This window comes from Cervus elaphus, chromosome 9 (genome assembly GCF_910594005.1).
Source record: "Cervus elaphus chromosome 9, mCerEla1.1, whole genome shotgun sequence".
NCBI lineage: Eukaryota > Metazoa > Chordata > Mammalia > Artiodactyla > Cervidae > Cervus > Cervus elaphus.
Window position 1 is genome coordinate 46751338 of NC_057823.1, and position 27120 is coordinate 46778457.

Genomic DNA, 27120 nt, shown 5'->3' on the forward strand with positions numbered 1-27120 from the left:
TTTTTCTATGATCCAACAGATGTTGGCAATTTGAACTGTGGTTCCTCTGCTATTTCTAAATCCAGCTTGAACATCTGGAAGTTCTTGATTCACATACTGTTGAAGCCTCACTTGCAGAATTTTGAGCATTACTTTGCTAGTGTGTGAGATGAGTACAATTGTGCAGTAGTTTGAAAATTCTTTGGCATTGCCTTTCTTTGGGATTGGAATGAAAACTGACCTTTTCCAGTTCTCTGGCCACTGCTGAGTTTTCCCAATTTGCTGGCATATTGAGTGCAACACTTTAACAGCCTCATCTTTTTGAACTTGAAATAGGTCAGGTGGCATTCCATCACTTTCACTGGCTTTGTTCATAGTGATGCTTCCTAAGGGCCACCTGACTTCAGACTTTAGGATGTTTGGCTCTAGGTGAGTGATCACACCATCATGGTTATCTGGGTCATTAAGATCTTCTTTGTATAGTTCTTTTGTATATTCTTGCCACTTCTTCTTAATATCTTCTGCTCCTGTTAGGTCTATACCATTTCTGTCCTTTATCATGCCCATCTTTATATTCCCTTGGTATCTCTAATTTTCTCTAGTCTTTCCCATTCTATTGCTTTCCTCTGTTTCTTTGCATTGATCCCAGAGGAAGGCTTTCGTATCTCTCCTTGCTATTCTGCATTCAGATGGGTATATCTTTCCTTTTCTGCTTTGCCTTTAGTTTCTCTTCTTTTCTCGGCTATTTGTAAGGCCTCCTCTGATAACCATTTTGCATTTCTTTTTCTTGAGGAAAGTAATTGCAAGTTTCTTTAAAAATTTTTCTTTAGAAAAAGAAATTGTACTGCCTCCTGTGCAGTGTCACAAACCTCCGTCCATAGTTCTTCAGGCACTCTGTTTATCAGATCTAATCCCTTGAATCTATTTGTCACTTCCACTGTATAAGGGATTTGATTTAGGTCATACCTGAATGGTCTAGTGGTTTTCTCCACTTTCTTCAATTTAAGTCTGAATTGCAATAAGGAGTTCATAATCTGAGCCACAGTCAGTTCCCAGTCTTGTTTTTGCTGACTGGATAGGGCCTCTCCATTTTTGGCTGCAAAGAATATAATCAATCTGATTTCAGTGTTGACCATCTAGTGATGTCCATGTATAGAGTCGTCTTGTGTTGTGGGAAGAGGGTGTTTGCTATGACCAGTACGTTCTCTTGGCAAAAACTCTTAGCTTTTGCCCTGCTTCATTCTGTACTCCAAGGCCAAATTTTCCTGTTACTCTGGGTATCTCTTGACTTCCTACTTTTGCATTCCAGTCCCCTATGATGAAAAGGACATCTTTTTTGGTGTTAGTTCTAGAAGGTCTTATAGGACTTCACAGAATCATTCAACTTCAGCTTCCTCAGCATTAGTGGTTGGGGCCTAGGCTCAGATTACTGTGATATTGAATGGTTTGCCTTGGAAACAAACAGAGATCATTCCGTCATGTTTGAGATTGCACCCAAGTACTGTATTTCAGACTCTTTTGTTGACTATGAGGGCTACTCCATTTCTTCTAAGCGATTCTTGCCCACAGTAGTAGATATAATGGTCATCTGAATTAAATTTGCCCATTCCAGTCCATTTTAGTTCACTGATTCCTAAAATATCTATGCTCACTTTTGCCATCTCCTGTTTGACCACTTCCAATTGTCTTGATTCACGGACCTAATATTCCAGGTTCCTATGCGATATTGTTCTTCACAGCATCGGACTTCACTTCCATCACCAGTCACATCCACAATTGGGCATCATTTTGCTTTGGCTCCTACGGTAATCCTATTATGGATTATTAGTCCTATTGTGGTAATCCTCCATAATGTGGGTAGGCTTCAACCAATCAGCTGAAGGCCTGATGAGAACAAGACGACCTCCCCTGAGGGGCAAGGAATCCTGTCAGCGCAGGGCCTGCGGGCTCAAACTGCAACTCCTTCCTGGGTCTCCTCCCTGCTGGCCTAAGGGTCAGATTTTGGACTGGTGAGCCTCTACAATCATGTGATCCAATTCCTTAAAATAAATCATTCTATATAAACATATCCTGTCAGTTCTGTTTCTGTGCAGAAATTTGACAAATTTAGACAAAGGTCTAAATCTCTTTTAGACAAAAGTCAAACCCACAAACCTCTTCAGGATAAACCCTACCAGATCTTGGGCCCCCATGAGGCTGCTATGGGGTAATGCTCTTTCAGTAGAAAGGCTACTCTTAAGATCTAAAGACACCTTTCTTTCTCTCTCTCTTTCTGATTGTAAGAGTCAAGGATATCTTAAAATTTGGGGAAGTTTTAAAAAAATATTTTTATAGACCTTCCATGGATTTGATCTTTGCCTTGAAACTGTTTCTTAATTTGACCACTTTTTGCTACCAACTTTGAGAGGCTGAAAAGGAGAAGCAATTTTCAAAGTCAGTGAATCCTGGCTCCTTACATCCTTAGCTCACCTCTCTCCTCTCCTGTTTCATCACAGGAAGCAGTAGCCAGGGGGTACTTTGGATATTCTGCCTGATAATATGTTTAGCTGGGTCATTTAATTCATTTGGCATATTTCCTTTTATTATCACTGGTGACAATATTACCAAACCATCCTCTTTCATCCAGTTTTTAATAATGTTTTCCTTTCTTGCCTCTAAGCTCTCACTGAGGGCCTCCTCAAGGCTCTTCAGGTTTCTGCTAACATTCTCAAAAAGCCCTTAAAGCTCTTACCAGCAATCTCTTCAACGCCCATCCTGCTTCTTCCTCCCATCCAGTCCCCAAACCAGTGTTACATGCTTTGATTTTTTTTGCTATGGTACCATTTTACAACCAGGTCCCAAATCTATTACGATTACCTGCTGCTATGCAGTGGATCACCTCAAAACTTAGTGACTTATAGCAACAACAAGTTTTTTTTATTATTCTTTGTATTTCTGTAGGTCAGAAACTTGGGAAGGATACAACTGGGTGGGTTTGACTCAGAAGCTGTTATGCAGTTGTAGTCAGATGGTGGCTGAAGCTACAAGAGTGGGAGGAGGCTGCTGAGGGCTGATGCAGAATTATTCTTTCTTTATGAGGTCCCAGGGTCCCTCCATGTAGCTCCTCCTCCTCAGGGACTAGTTTGGGCTTCCTTATAGCACAGTGACCTCAGGATGATTAGTTTATATGGTAGCTCAGGGGTCCAGCATGAGTGCTTCAGCCAGCAAGGTAGAAGTGTCTATTCCTTTTACAACCTTGAAAGTCACACAGTATCACTTCTACCATACCACAAGTCTGCCCAGATTCAAGGAGAAGGAGCATAGGCTACATCCCTCAATGAGAAGGCTTTCAAAGGCACTTTTAAGAAGAACGCACAAATGTGAAATACTGTTGTGACTGTCTTTGGAAAATCTGCACAGATACATCTTTTTTTGTTTGTTTTGTTTTGTTTGTTTGTTTGTTTTTGATACATCTTGTCATCGTTGTTTAGTCTGACATTTTGTGATCTCATGAACTGTATCCTGCCAGGGTCCTCTGTCCATGGAATTTCCCAGGCAAGAATATCAGAGTGGGCTGCCATTTCTTTCCCCAGGGCATCTTTCTGATCCAGGGATCAAACCTGCATCTCCTGCACTGATAGGTGGGTTCTTTACCACTGAGCCACCAGGGAAGCCCAGCTATCTTTTTTTCCCCCTTGTTTAAGCCCAAATTGTCCAGATGTAGCCAATTAGAGTCCTTTCAAATTGCAACTGTATCCTTTTGACAAGATCCCATAATATGCTGCTGAAAAGAAACACATCAGGACATTTCTAGTGGCAACCTAAATATAAATTTAGGGGATAAACCCAAATTATTATGTTTCATTATCTTTTATTAGGCTTCCCAGCTGGCGCAGTGGAAGGTCCCCTGAAGTAGGAAATGGCAACCCACTCCAGTATTTTTGCCTGGAGAATCCCATGGCCAGAGGAGCCTGGCGGGCTACAGTCCATGGGGTCACAAAGAGTTGGACATGACTGAGCACGCACACACACACAACTTTTATTAACACACTGCTAAATTTAGTTCGCTAATTTTTGATTAGGTCTTTCACAGCTATATTTAAAACTTGCCTTTCTTTGGTAAATACCATTCTTGCTAGGTAGGAATATCAACTTCATTCTAGCCTCAGAAGTATACCCATGTTTTCTGCATTCTAGAATGGTTTGTGTGAAATTGAAATTTTTATTACTTGAATGTTTGATAATTTGTTAGTACTCTTATCTGGACCTGACATCATCTTTGCGGGAATTTTTCTAACTAGAAGCCTGATTCTATTTCTTTAATGATCATAAACTGGGTTTTTTATTTCTACTTGAGTATGTTTTCCAAAGTTTTATTTTACTTTTTCCTTTTTAAGGAATTTGACCATCGGAGATTTCAAATCTATTGGCAAAATAAGATTCTGTTATGGTTTTAATTTTTGTAGCTTCAATAATTACATCTCCTTTTATCTTTCCTAGTATATATTTATTCTCTTTCCCTTCTCTCTTCCCTCCATTTTTCCTTTATTCTCTTTCAGAGTTTTGTCCATTTTATCAGTTCTTTCAAACTATCTGCATTTGGCTTTATCATTTCTGTTGATTTGTTATTTCAACTCTATTGTTTCTTTGTAATATACTTTGTTATTCACTTCCTTCTCCTTTACTTGGGTTTCCTCCGCTAGCCTTTACTTACCTTTGTGAGTTGGATATTTAATTCATTGACTTTGGTCCTTCTACTTTAATGAAATTATGTAAGATGATGGATTTCCCTCCAATTTCTACTTTAGCTGCATTCTACAAATTTTAATATGCAATGTTTGTTATTGTTTACTTAGATATTCTCATTTTTCTTTGACTCATGTATTGTTTAGAAAAGTATTTCATCTTCAGACATATGGGAGTAACTCTAGTATTTTTTTTTTAATTTCTTACTTTACTGCTTCAGGGAAGAAATTTTACAAGAACTGCCTTATGGTTTAGCTTGTGGCAAGATTCTTAAACCTTCTGTGCACACAGGAGAAACATCCCTTCACCACTCATGTGCACTCCGGGTTACAACTTCAGACTTTGCTTTTAGTTCTCTTAGTTACAACTAATTGCATCTACTGATTTTTAAAGTTTCCATTATAGTTTTCATTTCTAGACATTATACTGGGCTTCCTAGGTGGCCCAGTGGTAAAAGAATCTGCCTGCCAAGGCAGGAGTTCCAGGAGATGCTAGTTTGATCCCTGGGTTGGGAAGATCCCCTGGAGAAGGAATCGGCAACTCACTCCAGTCTTCTTGCCTGGAGAATCCCATTGACAGAGGAATCTGATGGGCTATGGTCCATAGGATTGCACAGAGTCAAAGATGACTGAACATGCATACACCCAGACATTATATTTGGTTGTTTTTTAAATAATCAAGGTCATGTATGGCAGCCTTACTCTTTGTTCATATTTTCAGGTCCTTTTAAAAATATATCTTTATAAGATATTCTACCTTTTTTATTTTTTTATGCTGTGCCTGTTAATTCCCATATCTGAACTTCTGTTTTTACTAGTTTTTACTTTGGTCTCTTTAAAAATTTTTTTTACATGTGTTTTGGTTTCTGACTGTGAGCTCACATTCCTTGGATGGCAACCTGTCAAAATCATCTGAGGCCTCTGTTGAAGAAGGTTCTTCTAGACAGGATTTGCATTCCCTCTACCATGTGCCTGGGAGCACTACCCACAGGACAGCTTTGAACTAAATTCTTGGCTTGAGGTCTTTTCAGACATGTCTGCTATATGAATTCCACTGAAAACCCAGCTCGTGGTTCTAGTTGTCAGAGATATTTTGACCCTTCCCTTGGCACCAGGTCTGGGGGCAGGCAGTTTTCTTAACTCATCCCTAACAGGGATGTTTATCATCTACCCTCCCACGACACGTGCAGCCTCTTGAGGCTTCAGCATGGGTTTCCTGACTGACATGTCCTGGGATTTGTTCCTGTCCCCCATATATCCTGTCCCCCATAACCTTTATGGCCACACCACATGGCATGTGGGATTTTAGCTCCTGACTGGGGATCAAACCCAGATCTCCTGCATTGGGAGCATGGAGTTTTAACCAATGGATCACTAGGGAAGTCCCTCTCCCGTATCTCTTGACATCATTAACATTCAAAGCTCAGAGTCACCTGTATTCGGCAAATATCCTCAAAGCACAAGGCAGCTTCAGAGCTCTGATTTTCAACTTTTACTGTTTGTGACCTCTTAGGAAATCTCCACTTTCCTGCTTCTCACTGGCATCACTAAAAAATTTATTTAAATATTTTATCTATCATTTAAGTTATTCTAAGTGAAAGAGTCAGCTAAGGAATCTAGCCACACAGCTAGAAACAAAAGCCTGCACAAATTGTTCTAAACTTTTCACCTTATTATTGCCCACTCTTCCTGCAATAGTAGGTAAATGTGATTACTTAGGTTTGATGAAAGAAAATAACTAGGTCCACTCAGTCCAAGGCTGTCTAACCCAGTTCATTTCAGCAAGTACTCACTGCACATGTCCTAGTTTCCTATAGGTCCACTTAGAATTACAAGGTACAACCCAGCCAAGCCCAGCCCTAGCATGGGTGAATAACAGCTAACCATATTGGCAAACACGGAGTCTGCTCACAAGATGGGCCAGCATTATGCTAAGCTTTTTTAATTATGTATTTAAATCCATACAAGTGCCATGAGATAGAATTATTACTACCACTTTAGAGGTGAGTAAATCAAGGCACAGAAGATTAAGCAACTTGTCCAAAATAACATAGCTAGTAAGTTGGGTCATACTCAGAATGCCTAGCTACGTAAATTTGAAAAAACACATAGAAAAGTTAGAGAACAGCATGATAAATGATGTGAGATTATATGAGAAACAAGAGTAGGAGAAAGTGCCCAGGTAACGGTGGTTGGAAATGCTGCAGAAGGGCCAGCTGATAGGCAGAGCCGACTGGGGGTTGCTCTGCACTGCGGGGATGGCCTTCCTGCCCTCTGATGTAATTAATATTCCCCATGATGTGGTCACTGCACACTTAGGCCTCTTCCTGACTAGAAGGGCACATCTTGCTCCTCTCTTCCTACATCCTGCCCTCTGTTAATTATGGTGCTTTTCTAGTAAATCTCCTCGGTTTCATGCAAGTCCTTTCACAGCACAGCAGCCAACAAATTGGGAAGCATTGTTCCCAAAGGCAAGCGGTGGGCCATGAGTTGTAGCTCCAACTCTGTCAGAGGCCAGCGATGTTTGCCTGCTTCTTGCCTCTGCTGATGACATTTTGGGGGAAAAACAAGTATGGGAGGGAGGACAAGTCACAAGATAGCTTTTATAAAATGCCTATTACAGAAATAATGATAACCCAATAACTACCAACTGCAGAGGCAAGAAAAATAATAAAAATAATAAAGCAGAAAATGTACAAAGCAAACAATTAAGACCGTTTTATTAAAACAGTACTTGCTACTCGGCAAGCATTAATTCTCACCACACAAGGGCAGTAAATGTTTATCAACCAAATTTTGCATGTTAAGAAAATCACACAGAGGAAGTTAATATGCTCCCCAAGCTCTAGGATACTTCACAGCCCAGATTAAAAGTTAGCCATGCTCACTATCAGGCTGAGATGTCATCTCTCATTAAATTCTAAATCAGCTCAGAGAACACAACATGTTTATCATTTTTCCAACACCATGCAACTGATTCTGGAAGAGCCAAGAGAATCTTTGGGATAAATGCATTGATTAAAAGGTACTTTAAATATCTTTTTTAACGCAGTGAACCAAAATACATAAATCAGAACTATTCTGGTCTACTGAGTACTGTAAATGTATATTTAGATGTAATGAAATATCAATGGGAAATATCTTTGGAAAGTAATTACTTTATATGTGGAATGTTTGTAAATGTTTAAAGCAACTGATCCATATTAAAGACCTAACTTACATGAAGAGACACAAGTATTAATTACCAAGCTGGAAACTTACTTGCAGACTTATAGCCCAGAGTTGTTTACAGATCAAGGAATAAATACCATAAAATAAAATAGTTTAATGCAAGACTTCACTGTCTAAACCAGGGACCCACTTGTAGACACCAGCTTCATCAGAGATGCTGCAGAGAAGCTGAGTAGGTAAAGGTGACTCCAGCCTTTACACTAAGTTCCTCCTTGCTTCCTGCTCTCTTTTCCACCTCCACCCTTACTGACATCAGGTTCTCCTGTGCTATTATTAAAAGTACTGTATCTGAGTCCAAACAAGGACTAAAAACCCCAGTGCCTTCACAAGCCACTCAGGTGATTAATGATCATGGTTATGCTGGCGCTTCAACTTGTTTCTATTGATTTCTCAAAACTGCACCTGATGCTCCATGTCAGTTTCAAGGAGGCACTAGGGAGAAGCGCAGACTGTGGCAAATAGGAAAGTGTGTCCTCTCTCTAAGGACATGGCTACTCACTCCAGCCTATTCTTGCCAAGACGTCACATGGCCCAGAGTTAACAAAGCATTTCACTTTACAAGATCATCATCCTAATGTGATCTGTTAGTAAAATTTCCTTATTTATTATTTATAGTAAATGTTGACAACTTAGTCATATTAAAATAGAAATACAAAACCGCCCCCCTGCAGGTCAACACTATGTAAATCAAACAATATGACCACCAGATGATTCCGGTCCACAGAACACCAGTTTGAGATCTGTCACACGGAACAAATACAGAACAGACACTGGGCCTAGGGGTCTTAGGAAAGGCTCGTGTTTGTTCTCTGACAAAGAGGCACACAGGCTTGGTGAGTTGCCCAGGTCGGGTATGACATGGCTTGTTGGAAGTTTTGGGACTTTTTCAGGACTCAAAATGACTTTGGGGTGTTCACAAAGAAAGATGGGATTGAAGCAGTAATGGTGGGCTTAGGTATTAACAAGCAGACAGGGGAGGCACATGGGGGGAAAATGTCCTTTCAGCCCCTTGAATATAGGAGCAGAGTCCCAGAATTCCCAGGGCCCACTGAGTGCAGAACAAGGCAGCCTCCAGGCCAAGTCTCTTGCTTCCACCAGGCCCTATGTGCCCACCAGGCCCTGCACTCCCACCACAGTGGCCTTTCAGCCTCTGCCATCCAGTATCCTGGCCTATATCCTCGCCCACAAAACAGAACTCTCCCTCCAGGCTCCTGGGGGCTGGGGAAGAGGCTGGTGGCAGTGCACTGTCGATATCAAAAGGGCGGAAGCCCAGCTTTGCCAAGATCCACAGCCTAGGTCAGCATCCTCGCCTCCACTCTGAGTTTCATGGCATCGGGCCTGACATTGCCTTTCTCTGTTTCCACCAGTCCTCCACACTGCTCCCTCTCCCATCAGGGGCAGCCACAGAGGTGCCTGATCTTAAGCTTTTCAAGGGCTGACCATTTAGAAATGGCTTTGAGGATATGCTTGAGAGCTGAGAGTCCTCGGAACAAGGGTCCTAGGGAGGCCACATGAGCAAGACACAGGAACATGTCTTCACAGAGGACTCTGAATATTCTGTTACAATGAGGGTTAATGTAAGGGTCACCTACTAACTGAAGCACCCAGCCTGCCAAATCATTAACCCTTCCAAAGCCCATATTCCCTCATCCATAAAACAGAAGGTCACACAAGCAGGCCGCACTGGACTGCTGAGTGCAGAGACAAGTTAAGTCAGCAAAGCTCACAGTGGGGGCTTCAATAATGAGAGCTGTCACCACGTATTTCATCCTCCATGGTCCCCTTCCCTCAAGAGAAAAAGAAAATATTTAGAAACGTTTTAAGCAAAAGTCAAAGCAGAGACTTTAACTAGAAATCTCCACCAAGATGCCCATCACTAGGAAATGGTGGCTGAGTATATAGGATATGTTGGACACTGCACCACCTTGAGAGACAGGAAAACCTGGCCCCAAGGGTGGGAAGAAAAGGAAGAAAAACAACCATAGTGAGCCCAGAGGTCTATGCACACCAGTTCAGGTCCTCACATCCTTGCTCCGCTACTCACTAGCCATGGGACTTCAAGTCCATCACTTTTGCTGTTCAAGCATGTCTCCACCTTTGAAAATAAGAGTTGACCCTGAAGGAATGTTCCAGATGTGGGGCTGGATCATGGGATGATTCCATGAATGGCAGCACCAGAAAGAGAGTTAGACTTCCCAAGGAGGCCATGTCCACCACCACGCAGAGCATTCAGGCAGCTGCTTGGTGGTAGGGATGCAGTCATGAAGACTGGCTGTGGGACTGGGTTGGAAACGAAGAGTGAGGGAGGGAAGAGGTGGCTCCTGGACCAGTAGGGCTAGCAGCACACCCAGCGCAGTCTCAGACCTCGGAAATGGGGCTCAACCGGCAATGGCACTCTCTCACTACACTCTGAGTGTCTCTGGTCCATGATAACGGCATCCTCATGGATCCTGCTGTCAGCGCTGGATAAGCAATGAGCTAATAGATGTCAAACAGCATTTGCATTTCTGAGATGGCTTCATCTGCTCCCTCTCCCTAGACTCTCCAAAGTGAAATTTGAATTCTGGACAGACAGGTCCACTCTGAGCAGCAGCTCTTCCAGAAATCCCATGGGAAAGAAACACTTATTTAATTATTTCCTACACAGACAAACAGCTGAGCTTCTTACACAACAACCACACCTGATGGCTGCTTCTCAACCTTTTCATTTTGGAAGACATACAGTTCCCTAAGAGACACAAGGACATGTTTATCACCCCTTGTAGTTTAAGTATCTTTCATTCATTCAAAGCACACATCACAACAAACAGACTGGCTGTGGGACTTGTGCATTAGGAATTCTGCCAAAGGCCCAGGTTTGGGTTGGGAGAGCATTGGGGAGGCTGGCACCTGGAATGTGACCCAAGAAACAAGCCATGAGTCTAGATTCACCCAAGCTCCTTCTGGATGACGACAGCAGGGTCAGAATGGAGTTCTTAATTTGGATTTCAGTTCCAGGGACATCTGTAGCTATCTGAACAGGCTGCAGAATCATCTGTGTGGGGAGCATCTGTATTTGTGGGGTTACTCGAATGCAGCGCCAGGCACACAGTAATGAATGGATTTTCTGGCTCTCCCTGGCTCTATTTTAAACTGTCATCATTTTAAACCATGAAACATGTCAAGTGATAATTAAACCTCACCACAGACAGACACTGTGAAAATGATTAACTTTTACCATTTCCCCCACACACATTCTGAATATTCTGAATCCCCAAGGTATGGAATCATTACACTGACAGATGAGAAAAGTCGTCTTCACACTAATTTATTCTTAAAAGAACCATAACAGGACTGAAAATTTTGTGCTTTCCCATTGTGTTTTAATTTGAAAACTTCTGCTGTCAACTCACACTTGTGTAGAGGAAGCCTGGTGGGGAGGAGAACAGAGCTGACGTCACAGCTCCAGCTCCGCCTCTGCTAGCTGTGTGACCAGGGACAAGTCCCTTGCCACCTCTGAACATCATGTTTCTCCACTCATCAAGTCACCAATGACAGTACCTTCACTCCAACCAATGCACAGCTTTCTTAAATTTAGTGAATGAGATAAATGAGAAAGTCTTTTGAAAGCAAAAAGTGGCCTGGTAACTATCCAAGTATAAGATGTACATTCTGTATAAAGGGGTGAGGCACAGCTTTGCAGATCTGCTGTCTTTAAAAAAAGAAAGAAAGAAAGAAAATGGAAAAAAAAAACAACCCTCAACTCATTTTATTTTCAGCTGAAGTTTCTAAGCATGAGATTAGATCTGACCCTGTCAGATAAATGTCTCCTCTTAGCCACAGGACTCCCATTTTGTGCCCAAATATGCAGTGATTCACACAAATGATAAAAATTCAAATGAAGCAGCCAAGCAGCTGGATGGGAATGCTGCTTCCAGCAAAAAGAGAGCACAAATAACTGCTAAAATTAGTAAAACAAACAGACTGAAATGTATTTTCACTCCCACAACTCTTTTTCCAGACCTGTGATTTTCTCCTTTAAGGCCCATTTCTTCTAAATGTGGAGGTCTCTGGTTCTCTCTGGCAGCGGCAGCCTGCAGGGTCCCATCACCCTAACCCTGCGGGTACTTCAGCTGCAGAGTGATGAGTCCCCGCTGGCAAATGGGAGCATTTCCATCAGAATTGTACAAACACTGCTGAATTTCCATCAGGAACGTGCTTTCCTGGATGACCTCAGTTAAGCCCATTTTAATTCTTTGATCAATTTCCTATGACATTCAAAGGGTTCCCCGTTTTTCTCTATTTACAAAATAAAATTCCAATGCCTGTGTCACAGGGCTTTTATGAGGATTAAATAAGAGATGAGTATGTGAAAATGTTTCTATTAAGAACTCTTTCAATCTAAGCAATTTATATTAAAGCAGTGAAGTAAGCCTTTACAACTAAATTAATCTATCAGTAAAAAAAAAATCAGTGAAAGTGAAAGTCGCTCAGTCTTGTCCAACTCTTTGTGACCCCATGGACTGTAGCCTGCCAGGCTCCTCTGTCCATGGAATTCTACAGGAAAGAATACTGGAGTGGGTAGCTGTTCCCTTTTCCAGGGGATCTTTCCAACCCAGGGATCAAACCCAGGTCTGAGCGACCACGGAAGCACAAGAAGCTGCTTACTTAAAAGTGGCTGGTGAACAAGAGCATTGGTTTTCTGTAAGGACCAGGTCTCCCCACCTCATCTGGGTCCCTGCCTGCTATCAAATGCCCATTTGGAAGCAGTAGTGCAGAGAGCTCCCACCATCTCCTTTCCAAGAAACAAGCAGGATCTCTCATGAATAATGGAAAATAAGTTCCTGGTGGGGCTGGGGGGGAGATTTGATATTAGCTTTTGATCTTTATGCTCTTTCACTGAAGAGCTAAGGAAAGCAGAATATGTTGGGGTCCAAACAAACAATAATACATGCACAGTTCAGGCCAGGGGATGCTTACTGCACCTTACCAGGTCACTATGTTATCACAGGGGAAAGGGGTGAAGGAGCAGGAGACCCCCCTTGCTGGAGGCAGCCGTGATTGAAGAAAACCAAACAGGTCTATATTTGCCGTCAGGGACATGGGTTCCAAGCCACATCCCCTTTCCTTCTTGGAAGACTGGAGCAATGCCCTACCCGGAAACACTAGGTATGTGCTTCCTGCAGCTTAGCCTAAGTCTGCTTTTGAGGCACTCAGCACCCCTTGGGGGTGGAGGATGTAACACACCTTCAGATGTGAAATAATTTAGTAACTGATAACATGCACCTTCCTGCATCATGTCCCCTCTGTGGCAAGAGCCCCCCATTGTCATCTGGGGATCTACCTCCCTCTCACCCTCAGGTGCACAGCCTGTGACCCTGCTAAACTCAGCAGCGTGCAGCATCCTCTGGCCTCAGGCACTGATTCAGAATGGGGCATGTGACCTGACCCCATCCAATCTGAAGAGCAGCACTTCCAGAGGAAAAGACTTGGAGGTGTAAGGGAGGTTGGCACTCACCATGGGGAGAGTCAACTGCAAGACGGGAGATGAGTGAAACCAGACCCGGGTACCCTACGTTAGGTTTGCCTGAAGCCAGCACCCCTCATGCCTCCATCCTCTGCCCAGCTTTCCAGTTACCTAAGCCAATAAGATGTTCCTTTTGTTTGGGCTACTTGGACTGCATTTTGCTATTTCCAACAACAAAATTGTCCCCACTAATCAAGTGTGCCCAAAAGAGACCCACTGCCAAAGGAATTGTCCCTTGGAGAGAAGACTCTGAAACATCATTTCCACCATGTTACTCAGGGAGCTGTTCCCCTTGGCTCCTGTGTTGGTGTACACAGAGCAAATACTTCCCTGCTTTGTGGTCTGCCCCTTACAAAGCACCTGGCCATGATACATGGCAGCTGTTGCCTTTCTGTCTGCAGGAAACTCTTGTATCTCCCCAGCGGACACATTCATTGACGCACGTGCTCTGTAAAGGCAGGGACCACACCTTGTCATCACTGCACATCCAGCAAATTCCAGTCCATCCGAGGAAACTTTCATTAGCACCCAATAATGGTGCTTACCTTTCTACCAGAGTGATTTCTCTTTTAGAAGTTGTCATGACCAAACCAAGTTCCTCAACATTGCTTCAGAAGCACTGCAGGAGTGAGGGAGCAACTCAGGGACTGAGAACTCCCTACAGAGGCCTCTGGAGAGTGGGTTGGTGGGCAACAACCGGCCCAGGTACCCAGGTGAACTAGCCTCATGCACATTTCAATGATGCTGACTGTACTCACACACCAGCCCGGACAGCCACCTGCTGCCTACACCCAGGACCCGGAGGCTGCTGGTCATTGCCCACTTCCCACAGAGCTGGTGGCTGGTCAGTGCTTGTTCATTTCTGGGGCCCATGTTTCCTGACTTCCCAAGAGCACAAAGCAAGCTAATGTTACCTCATGCAAAATTCAACATTTTGCAAAAGAAGTTTTCTATACACACACACGTCCTGAAGCATTTTCCTGAAGCCCACTGACAGTCCCAGCCAAAAAGCATAATCAAAAAATGAGTGTGCAGAGAACCACCGGGTGGGTGGTAATGTCTTGAATCCCCGGCCCTTGTTGCCTGATCTGCAGGGGCCCTCCAGGGGTATGCGGCTTGTTCACCCTGGCCAGCGTCTGCACCAGAGGGCACACCATGAAGCCCTCACCACACCCAAGGGGAGAAACAGGCCAGTGGCACAGCAGCGGTGAATGCCCAGAAGAGAGTGGGGCTGACCTGGGCAGAGCGCACTGCCAGGCCTCACTCCTTCAAATGGGACTCATCACCTTGCAGATTACTCCCCGTTTGGGCTCTGTGTCTGAGGAAGCTGAGAGAGGAAAGATTTGATGTTAAGAGACAACACAGTCTGAAAATAAGGCAGTGGGAATTTGGGTGCTTTTTTTTTTTAAGAGTTTTTAACAGATGAACTAATTCTGATGACAAGAAAGGAATTATATCACAATGGTCAGTTAGATTCTGTACCTTGTTCCCAAGAAAGACTGCTGAGTAGCAATAAAATAGACGAGACAGAAACAAATGATTTTGAAGTCACAGATAATTAACCCCAGAGGCTCACTGATGGCACATTAATATTGCTGGAGCAAGTGGCTTAACGAGTTTGAAAAGGACCTCAGAGTTTATATGCAACAGATCATTTCAAGGGTTCCTGAAAAGCAGAGAAACCCCTTCTGACTTTGGGGCCAGGCAAGGGGCGAAGATGACAAATATCAGCCTCTACTGCTGGGATCTCAGAGAAGAGAAGGGACTGCCTCCCTCCCTGGGGAAGGATGGGATCTCAGCAGGTCTACTGGGAGTGCCATCACCTCTGTTTCCGGGCCTTGACAAGCCAGCTTCACAGCGATGCCATCTCGGGAAGGGCTTGCCCTACTGTCCTTATGAAGCTGCAGTGGTTCATACCCTTTGAGAGGTATGACTTCTCAGATAATGTGACTCTTTCCCCACCCATTCCAGACAGGGACCTAGGGACACACTTTGCAATGACAGCTCCCAAGGAGACTTCTCACCACCAACACAGCTCACTGCACAGGGCTTCCTCACCCCACCCAGACCCACCGAGTCCCTCCACAAGCACACACCTCATTTGCATGAGCACCTTTCAAGGACTTTCTATCTGAGGGACCCACAAGGTGTCAGAAAGAGCAGAGTGGCTCCCTGAGGATGGTCATTAAGGAGAGGGAGCCCTCCCAAGGGTGGCAGTGGGAAGAGTAAGTGCAGTAGGCAAGGCAGGGTGCCCACAGTTGAACAATCTGGCAACCCCACACCTGCGATTTTACTTTCTGAGAAGTGGAGATGTGACAGAGAGCCAGGTCAGCCCTAGGGTGTGTCGGGATCTGTGTGTACCAGGTGGGAGACCCCGCAAGGAAGGGCCTCGATCCCTGCTCTCCTGGGGCTCACCAAACACTCACCCAGAGCCTGGAAAACCCTTGATTAAGGGAGAGCATGTAAGAGGCAGTAGAGACAACTCAGGTTCACTCGGGATTAGTCCACGGCTGGTGTTTCCACGCCCAGACACTTAGAATTGTCTTCTAGAAGCTTGGGGAACAGAAGCTTGGGGTCACCCACAGCCTGAGAATCCTCTGGCTAAGGTTATGCTTGGTCCTTGGGAAAGGCCACTGTCTGCCCTCCCTGAGTTTTATTATGATGAAGTAATTAAAAGGAAATAGGAAGGATCTAGCATGTGACGCTCAAGACACTTTCTGACCTCAGTGCCCAGAAAACCCTTAATCTGGGAATACAAATTTTATGTGTGTTTGTGGTTAAGTTCTTAAAGACATCATCAAGAAGAGAGCTGTTTGGTTCTTCTGATTGCAGAATAAGAGAATCTGAGCAAAGAGTTGAAGATTCTGGGCTAAATTTCAGAAAATCCTTCACAGGAAAAGTCAACAGACTGAGATTTGCAACATCATCGGTAAGTCAGCTTGAAGACAGAGGAATGGGTTTGGTGACTGAAACGTTCTTTGTTGTATGTCTGAGGCCAAAGCGACAGATATAGTATGAAAATAGCCATAGTGAAGACCACCAACCTCACTGTGCACAGATGCCATGGCCCACACTGGGCCAAGGGCTCTGAATGCTGAATCCCTCCCCATAATGTGTCCAGGAAGCTGCCAGAGGGGTCAGCTGCATGCTCCAGCATCCTTCCTCTATGGACCAAACCTGTACCCACTTTCTGGCATTTGAGTGAGGATGAATCCCCAAGGGGAGAACACATGATCTTGCCTGGCCAATCACAGTACTTCAACCCCTCCTTGCCTGTAATTGGTTTAGGGCTTGACTCATGATACAAGGCCAGCAAATCAGAATCTTCACGGAGTTTTCTCCGCTTACTCTGGAGGAAAGTAGTTTCACCATCTCAGATGGTGAGCACTCAGTCAGGAGTCTGTGAGCACCAGCTGCCAGGAGCCAGCCTGCAGGGCTGAGTGGAGGAGGCCAAAACGCCAAGAGGAGGAAAGAAAATGAGTGTAAGGTCTTATATGAGCTGTTTTTGAAGCCAGATCCACCCTCCCTTAGATTTTGCAGTTTCACGAGGTGTTGAGGCGTTAGCCAGTGTGAGCTGTGTTTCTACAATGCAGAGTTAGGACTAAGGGTCTGTACTATTACTGTCCTAAGCTTTTTCAGAGAAGATTGAGCAACTTCCCCCAAGTCACACTGTGAGTAAGTGGAGAAATGGGATTCTGCTGTCAACTGGTTGTGGCCAAACTGGGTACCAAATCGTTGTATGCAAGGAGAATACACCAGCCAGTTGTGTCATCCACTCCCCACTCAACCTGGGGCACATAGGTACAATGTCAGTTTTCTAGCAGCTAAAGAGAAAGCTCTCTCCAGAAAGAGTCAGCTGATGTGAAATTAGACACGGAAGGAGATAGGTGCCACCCCCAACTTTTTGGAGCCCAATAACTGCTGGAGAGAGAAAGCAAGCTCCTCTATATAGAGTGGGGGCAGGATAGGGAAGGAAATCCCATTTCTTTCCCCAGATGGCAGTCTTGATTGGAAAAGGACCCACTACCCCAGGCACTGACAAATCTGGATGGCTTCCTTCTAAGTTCCCTACATCTGCAGCCATTAAAGAAGTTATCTCAAAAGAAGTTAGGAGTTTATTAATCTGTTTCATCGAAGACAGTCAGCCACTTTACATTATACCAAGACAGATTATGCAGGCAACTGAGAGACCCAGAAAACATCTGCTAAACAAAATCAAAATTAATGGTAAACAGACTGCAATTCTTGATAGCTGAAGTTCACCCAGATGCAAAGAACTATAAAGGGGCTATTAGAGGCAGCTGCCAATTAAGGGAATAATTCCAAGGGTTTTCACAAAGTGAGGCTCTAGTTACACACTCAGGACTGGCAGGTCATGTTTATGTAGGAGATTTGCATTGCTAAGGAGACAGAGCCACCCCAGCTGTGTGACTGTCATTTCCCTCTCTTTTTCTGTGAAGACAGTAGCATCCCTCCTCTCAAGTCTCCCTCACAGCCCTGCTGGAAGCCACGGCAGGCTGGTCTAGACGGGAATGTGTGAGTGAGCCATCGTCGGGAAGATGGGTAATGCAGTGTGACATTGGTGCCCACCCCCAAAACCCACAGCCTCTAATCACAGCACAGTCACAGACATCTGGAATAGCTTACTGATCACCCCATGCTCTAAGAGATGGCTGACAAGGGCTGAATTATCCTGGCCGCCTGCTCAGCTCACTCGAGTGTTCTCTCATGACTGTAATTCAGTGTGATGGGATCAGTTAGAGAAAAGCACCGGTTTGGGTAGATGGATCCCGGCAGTTATCATCAGCATCAGCCCTCAGAGTGGACATGGGAGTGTCTCAGCGAGGTGAGGTTGGCACCTTTTGTGGAAGCTTCAGAAAAAAAGTTGAAATTAAATTGTAGGTGACTAGAGGGAGGTGTAAAAAGGCCTGCATTAGAGAGGCAATGAATAAGCAGCCATCTGCCTTCCCTGTGCTGCTGGCAAAGGGGGGCCCAGGGCAAGAGGATGATGGAAGACTGCCCTGAAGGTGGAAGGAGGTCCAACTGGGGTACCAAGAGACATCCTCCCAAGGTTTCTGTCCTGCCACAATATCTGATCCTCTATCGCCCTCCAGGCTCCCCTGAGAGTCCTTCCCACAAATCTAAATTGGAAACAAAGCTCCCCTATAAAGTTTTCTTCCAAGAGTCCCTCTTAGCTCTCTGGGCTTGGCAGTGATCATGTATGCTTAGAAATCCTTGGGTGATGAAGCGAGATCAAACCATCACCTGCCTATTAGAGAGAGGTTCAATGTCTCAGATGGACATTGGTCCAGAGGGACCTTGGCCCAAAGAACTCTTTATTCCTACTAAAATAAGCATGAAAAGGAAGGAGTCTCATGTAAGGTGCCATCTGCTCTGCTTATATCATGGGTTACTGAGAGTCAAGGGAGATAAAGAACATGAAAGCTCTCGGAAAACTTCGGAATACCTAAGATGCAATTAACATTATAACTATCTCACCACTCTGGAGAAGACAGTCACATGCTGGGGCATGTCCTGGTCTCTGTCAAAGCAGTCCCTCTTTGTGGACTCTCTAGAGCAGGGCTTGCAAAGGGCACTGTGTGGAAGCCTAGCCAGAGATGATTAAAAACAACAAATCAAGATGCCATGGGAAACTAAGTTTGGAAAATGCTGCATATTACACTCCCTTTTCAAAGTCCTATTTAACATCTTAATGACCTAAGAGATTCTGCAATAAAAATAACAACCAGCTTGATACTGAGTCCAGCATTTACCAAGTGTTTTATTTTCCTATGGCTGCTGTAGCAAAGTTCTATAAAGTAAGTGACTTAACAAGAGAAATCTGTTTTCTCCCAGTTCTGGAGGCTAGAAGTCAGAAATCAAGGTGTTGGCATGACCACCCTCCCTCTGAAGGCTCTAGGGGAGGATTCTCTGTCGCTCCTTCCTAGCTTCTGCTGACTGAAAACAACCCTTGGTGTTCCTTGGCTTATGGACTCAGTCTGCTCTATGCCTCCTTTAGAACATGCTCTTCTCCCTGTGTGTCTGTGTCCAAGTCTCTCTCCTCAAAAGGATCTCACTTATTGGAACAGGGTCCATCCTATTCCAATATGACCTCATCATAATTACACATTTGCCAGGACTATATTTTCAAGTAAGGTCACATTCACATATTCTGGGTTAGAACTTCAAAATATCTTTTCAGGAGACACAATCCAATCTATAATACCACACCTATTTGAACATGGAGCACTTTCATCAATGCATCAGCTGGGAATATCTGGATATCCACAGAACGCTTCCTAGAAGTGCCTCTGTAGAACCAAATGATTCAGCACCTCTCTTGTATATCACTGGGACAGGATCAGAGTGAAAAAATACATATACAAGGCAATTTTTAAATTTGCACTTAATTCAGGAAATGATTGTTGAGCAACTATAGGCCCCGGGTTAAGGCCTTGAGGAATTTAGGAGTGAAAGAGGGGAGGGTCTCAGCTCTCAGGAAATGAATGACTTAACTCCCAGGTAAAGTAGGGTGAGCAAAACTCTTCAGAGAGAGCATTGGAAGGGATAAGAGAGAGGTGGGATTTCACAAAGACAAGGGACAGAGAGCAGGCAGGCTGCAGGAACAATGCATGAGGCAAGAAAGCCGGGCTAGTCTGAGAACCATGACAGCGCTGGATGGGAGCAGCAGAGGGGGAATAAGGCACGGAGCCCATCTGAGGCACACAGTGCATTCGCGTCACCCTCAGGATCTCCAACACAACCGTGACTTAGCCTGGACTCCATTTCCACTGCTAATACTAGCCCCCTCACTTCTCACTCCACAGACTTAATCAACAGCTTCCAAAAGTTACAGAGTGTAAAGTGGCAATTGGTCATCCATGTGTAGCTATGAACCCTGGTTGGAGCTGATATCCTGAGTCAGATGTTACATAAAATCAAAAACAGAAAAATATCTTAGGTTTTGTGGTCCAGAGGCTACCCCTCTAGACCTTTCCAGGATCTCCTGGGCCTGGTAAACTAGGCAGAAAAAATCATTATTTGCTCCTCTTTCAGTGCCAGATCAAGTCAAAGCTAAGTGTTCATTGCTAGACAAGAACGTCTTATTTGTGTATGTAGGAATATTTATTGAAATATTCACAGCACTTCTACTATTTTTATACCCATACACATACACTGTTCTGGGGAAGATTAACAACCCTACTACCCAAGCCATTGAATCTCAGACTTAAAAAATACTCAGAACTGACCTATAAGGTCCCACTCTTCCTTCCTTCCTGCCAGGTTATAAGCACTGACATTAAGGCACTGGGCTATTGCAGGAATTTTCAAACACTCAACTTTGACAGAAGTAAGCAAGAAACATCAGCTCACAGAAGGAAGAAAAATGTTTCTGTTATATCAAGACAAATTTACCAGTACAAACCCAAGGCATATGTTCCCAATAAGCCAGTTATGAAAGATGCTGCTTCAGGAAAGAAGAGGGTTATGGGAAAATAGAGTACAGCCTAACCATGCCTTTGCTCATCCTGAGACACTTATTCTTCTAGGAATTTGGAGTCTAAGGTACAATAAGGTCTTTTATGCCTTTGAGTAAAAATACACATGGTTTTCTCATATCCTAGCCTTATTATTTAAAGACATTTCTAACACAAGAACAGTCAGAGTGCAAAACAGTTAAGCTCATATGTGAGTCCATAAAGCAAATGGTGCTGTGCACCAAACAATCACACTCACTCAGGAGTAATGGAATGAACAGTATTCTAAACCAAAGTTCACGCCAACTTGTCTCCTAATAGCTATTTTTCTCCAGGTCATAATATCCATTGCGAACACAACTTTGAATCAGAAACAGGCCTTTCCTGCCCCACCCACCTTCATCCAGTATCATTTGATTTTGATGTCCAAACGATGTGGTTTACGCTATGGATGCAGTTCAGAGGACGCTGAGCCCCAAAACCAGAGACAATGGCGAATGAGAGTGAAAGCCAGAAAGTTCAGCCTAGAGCTCGATTAACCAGATCCTTTGAATCCAGGATTCCAGTACTGCAGACAGCAGCAAACAACTGGTTCTATGAACCCATCAGGATAGACAGTATGGAAAGTTAAAGTCTAGAGACACACTTCAGTAACATGGCCCTTCTGTGTTTTTCATTGTGTTGCATAAAATAAGAGCTAACCAAAAGGCAAGGTTTTTAGATTTGAAAATCTGTATGGTATTTTCTTACTTCTAATGATTGGTGCTCTTTTTGGAGACAATACCACCAAGAAGGAGGTGGCTATAGCTAAAACCAAAGGCCAGACCCTAGACCGAGAACTCACTTTGGTTCCTAACTTCATCCTCCCATCCCTGAAATAAAGGGATCACTGGTGGTGATTTCCGTAAATCATACAAAAGACACTCTCTTATTAGAGACTAGGTATCACTGAAAGCAAATAAGAGTAACTTCAATTTCCAGTAAAAGATTTCAGAAATTACCACCCATACATATTTACCTCAGTAATCAGAAAACAGATGCACTAGAGGAACTCTGGCAGGGAAAATAAAACATTGTGGAATTGTTTTCAAAAGGAAAATTAATTACTTATATCTATTTCAGCTTAACTAAAGTTGTAAAAATCTAATCAGAAATATTTTTCACAATGGCACCTTTTCCCAGTTATTGAAATACCTCTAACCATAAACAATTTTTTTACTGTTGATGTAGTTTTCACCAGGTTAAATTAAATAATTATTTCAAACTTCACTCAAAAATGAGGCTTCTTTTGAGAGACTGCAAACATTATCATGAATGAGCCAGTTCCCTAGACCCCATCTCTGATACCTGAAGGTAGAGGACAGTTCTCACAAGCAAACTTCGGCCTCCGTTCCTGCAGTCCCTGAGGCAAGTGCCAGGTAGTCAGCACCCAGAACAGGTCACATGAAATTTCAAAGAACAGGCTGCCCACAGTCTCAAGTTAATCTTAACTTTAACAAACTACATCCATATGCCCACAATGAGAATGAAATGAGTACGAGTGCATCTTCCCTACCTTCTCTTCTTGTGACTTCAAGGCTTCTGGATTCCTGCAAGACAAGAAAGATTTGGTGTTTTTGAAGAATAATTTATATGTAGAAATACTTGCAAATACCTCACCTCTTGTTAGACATTCATTCACAGAAGGTTGAACAATCTCATAAGTAAGACATTCAGCAGTGTTGGGGCTACTAACTCTCAACATATACGTACACATCTTTAAGTGTAAATCAGCTGCTGCTTTGCTGGCTTAAGCAAAAATACTGTTAATCATGCAGTTTTTAATGAGCAGACTCAACTCTCATGGTCTTCCTTATATGGAAGCTGGGCTGGTTCTAATTGTTAGGAAATACCTTGTTTTAAGTTGAATTCCCACCCTCAACCTAGACTGTGTTTGTGGGGAAAACGTAAGTAGACAGGAGCCAGAATGACATGAGCAGTAGCAGGCTGTGATTTGTGGTGCCATGGTAAAGACCATTATTGTTCCTGTGCAGGTCACTGGCATGATCTGGTGATTGATCACGCTCCTCGATAGTTTCCAAAGTGTGGGAAACTATGGACAATTTGGATAGCCGCTCCATGCCACTGGACTAGATTAAGCCTTGGCTCTTCTTAATTCAATCTTATCCTCCTGCAATGTGCAGAGCAATGAGCAAAGTGTTTCAGAAATTACATAGGTTAAAGACAGAGCCCCTGAATTGACGATATTCACAGTTGAACCGAAGGGTACAGAACAAACAAAAATTACTGAGAAATAAAGAGGAGATTTTGCTTTGATGAATACCAATATGTTCACTATCAAATGAAAAACGTAAGAAAAAAAGGTTTTTTAAAGAACCTTTGCAAATAGCATGGAAGAATGGGAAGGTTTTCAGATAGCAGTATGGGAGGGAGGGTGTACCAGGAAGAGAGAATAGCTTGAGAAAAGGCAGAAAAGTACAAGGCATGGTCAGGCAGCAGGAAAAGGCCCAGTGAGAAGTAATGCAGGGAAAGGCTGAAACCTACTGTGGTTTCATGACTAGTAAAAAGCGTCTACAATCTGTTATAAATGACCCGGTTACGATAAAGAGCCTAATATTAAGATTAAGGTGAAAATCCATTCTAGCAACTGAAGAACAGAAAGAAGGTCAAATACCTTAGCATTAGTATGTCTTTCATACCTTAGCATTCTCGTCTAGTATTCTTACGGGGCGAGGAAGGAGGAGCCAATATTGGGAAGGAAACTTGCGGAGGCACTGAAAGATTGTCCTGTCTTGCCTAAATTACACTTTCTGACTGCCATCTCTGTAACGAGTAAAAAGGCCAAGTGGAGACCAATGGAAGACCATGTCACAGGCCAGCAGCATAGCAGCACGGCACAATTATCCAAACAGGCTTCCCAAATGCTGGTTCTTCATAAGCTCAAGGTTCAAAAGAGGGAACTTGGAGAACAACAACTGGAACAAGAGATGCCAAAGGCACAAAGCAGATGATGTACTAAGTGAACCCAGCTCTTTCTACACTGCTGCTCAGACTCTGCTCTAGGGGCTGGCACCTCCATCCCTGGAAGTAACTAGCATTTGTGGAACAGGAAATCAACCGTTATAGCTCAAGAAAAAAACCTTATGGGAATTTTATTGTAATTGTATAAAATTTATACATTACCTTAGGGTACGTTGACCTCTGCATAACGTATCTCCTTATTTAACATGGTATTTTTAATAATTTGTTCAAGTCTATTTTTATTTCTTTCAAGAGTATAATTTTCCTGTATATATTTTGAAAATGTCTTTATTACATACTTTTTGTTATCAGGAATGGAATTTGTCTTTCATTATATCTTATAACTGTTTCTTGTTTGTATATTTGACAGCAATTGAGGTTTACATATTGATAAAACCAACCACTTGACTGAATTTCTTATTGTTTGTAATAGGTTTCAAATGACACTTTTGGCATCTCCATTTGTTAATTTATACAATCTGCAAATAGCAATGATTTTCTTTCTTTCTTCCAGTTTCTATTGTTGCTTACTCTAGTCTTATTCTCATAGCTAGTTCTTTCACTGATGTTAAGAATTTTGAACATAGTGAGCATCCTGGTCTTCTTTCTGATTTTAAGAAGAAAACCTGTAGTGTTTCCCAATCAAGTAAAATGCTGGCTTTTGGCCCAAGCATGTTTATCATATTAGTGAAATCTATGCATATTTTATAGACTTTTAAAAATAAATTTATGTTCTAGCTTGTCCCCTTACTTGCTTATTTATTGGTTCTTTCCCTCCACTGGAATGTGAGTTGGGATGGTGCCAATATCTTTCTCACTCTTGCATTTTCAGTGTTATTTATAATAGGGCAGATGCTCAATACATATTTGTTGAATGAAAATAAATGTGTGTTGAATTTAACCAAATAATTTTTCTGCACTTATGGAGATATCCTATGATGTTTTTCTCCTCAGCTCTATTAATTAGATGGCTTTTCTAGTAGATTTCATAGTAGTCAATTATATCTATATTTATGGAGTAAGCTTTTCTTAATCATGATGTTTTTTAAAAAATATGCTGCTAGATACTGTTCACTATGATTTTAAACACATTTTTGCATTAGTATTCACAAATGAGATTGAGCTATAATTTTAGGTGTCATTTTTCTCAGTTTCAGGAATTAAAATTATATTAGCTTCATATACTGGATTTGGAAGTTTCCCTTTTATTATGCATTGAAATAGTTTAAATAAAAGTGGAGTTATCTGACCTTTAAGGTTTCTGCAACTTTATTTCTCAGATATTTATTAAAAAGTAGAGGAAGTAGAGGGTCAGAGAGGTTAAAATTTGTCCAAGTTCTCACATTTTGGTCCATGGCCAGCTGGGGTTTAAATTCCAAAGTCTAATTGCAAAGCTTATGCACAAAACATTCTAACTCCATTCAATTAATAGTGTGAAAATTAGATGAGATAGACTTCTGCTTCAGGCTATGAAAGAATAGCTTGTATTAGGCCAATCCTTCTGCTAATAACAACTACAAAAATTGGATAAATAACAACAACAAAAAAAGTTTTTGAAGGCATGTGAGAGCAACAAAGGCAGACAGAACTTAGCCAATATTTGGAGAGAAAAAAAGGGTTTGGTGGAGAGCCCCATATTTACTGCCAGATTTTCCCTTTGGGGAATTTGTGGTTTTTCATACAGGCCAACCAAAGTAATATTCTGGAGCTTAAAGTAGCCTCACTGAGTTGGGCGATACCTGAGTTGAGGCTATAAAAGCGACCAAAACTTGAGGGTCTGCAATCCTAGGAAAGGGAATCAGAAATAAATGAACTCAATAATCTGCACAGCCTCCTCTTGAGTTACATTATTATGTTTGAATTGGATATATAAAGAGCAAGAGGTTGAGAAACAAGCAAAAAATTCGCCTCAAACAAACTAAAAAATAAACTAAACCACGAAAAACAGATTTTGACAGTATCATGGTGCTCGGAAGACAAAAATTAAGCTCTCAAAGAAACAGTGGTCCTGGTAAATGCAGCTGACTTTCAGTTAAAATCATATATTCTCAAAGAATTTCTATTCCTGAGTAGATCAAGATGATCTGCCAGCATTCTGTATCTAACAAACAAAAGTAAGTCCTCTCTGAGAGACAATAAAGTAATCCATACACCATATAATTTTTCATAGTTTTGACATAAAACTAAAAAATTGTAAGCTATCTCTCCAGAAAAAAAAGGCGGGGGCAATATTCAGGATGAGAAGAGAGTTGAAATTCAGGGTCTACAGCCATGATGAGCCACGTGCAAGTCCCCACATGGCAAAGGAAGGAGAATTCTTTTATAGAGGTGAAAACTATTGATAAGTTGAGAGGGTAATAGTAAACATAGAGTTAATGGCTTTTCATTGGCTAGGTTGTTGCCAGGAAACAAAAGAAGTCTTTCTTTTTCCTTTTGAATTCTGCTTTTGTCACAGGGTATGAGAACTCCCCCTTCTTGTCTCTCAGCTCTATTTAATTGAAGCCTTTATTAATTTTTTTTAACAATACATAATGTCCAGCATCCAAACCAAAATTACTAGGCATGATGGGAAACAGTATCAAATGACTAAAATTCAATAAAACAGACAGCATAAACTGATCCACAGGTTATCCAGACTTCAGAATTAACAGACACAAGCTCTAGAATAATTATGACTAATATGTTCAGGAAAACAGAAGATGCTGCATTTCACCATAAAATTGAAATTAAAATAAGAATCAAATGGAAATCCTAGAACTAAAAAATAAATGACTGTCAGATTCAACAGGAATCTAACAGAAGACTAAACACAATTAAACAAAGGATTAATAAGCCAGAGCCTAGGTCAGTAGAAAATAACCATACTGAAGATCTGAAAGGAAATAATAAAGAGTAGAAAACACAGGCGTATGAGAGACATTATGGAGCATGATGAGAAGTTCTAACAAGTATGTAACTGAAGTATCAGATAGAGGAAATTAGGCAGAATCAATATTTGAAGAGATGCTTGAAAAATTTCCAAAATTGATGAAAGGCATCAATCTAGACATTTAGGAATCTCCACAAACTCTAATCAAGATAAATACAATGAACACCGTAACTAGGTCCTCATGAAAATATAGTTGAATATTCAAGGACAAAAAGAAAAATATTTAAAATAGCCAGAGAGTGGGTGGTGGAG

At 42.4% G+C, this 27120-nt stretch overlaps 1 protein-coding gene across 3 annotated transcripts in view; it reads right to left on the bottom strand.

Annotated features, from left to right (window-relative positions):
• Positions 1-27120, bottom strand: part of FSTL4 (follistatin like 4) — a 417881-nt gene that overhangs the window by 357793 nt on the left and 32968 nt on the right. For all 3 annotated transcript variants that reach the window (XM_043912771.1, XM_043912769.1, XM_043912770.1), the window contains exon 3: positions 22474-22507. In XM_043912771.1, coding sequence (XP_043768706.1) covers positions 22474-22507 — 34 coding nt within the window. The remainder of the gene's footprint in view (positions 1-22473; positions 22508-27120) is intronic.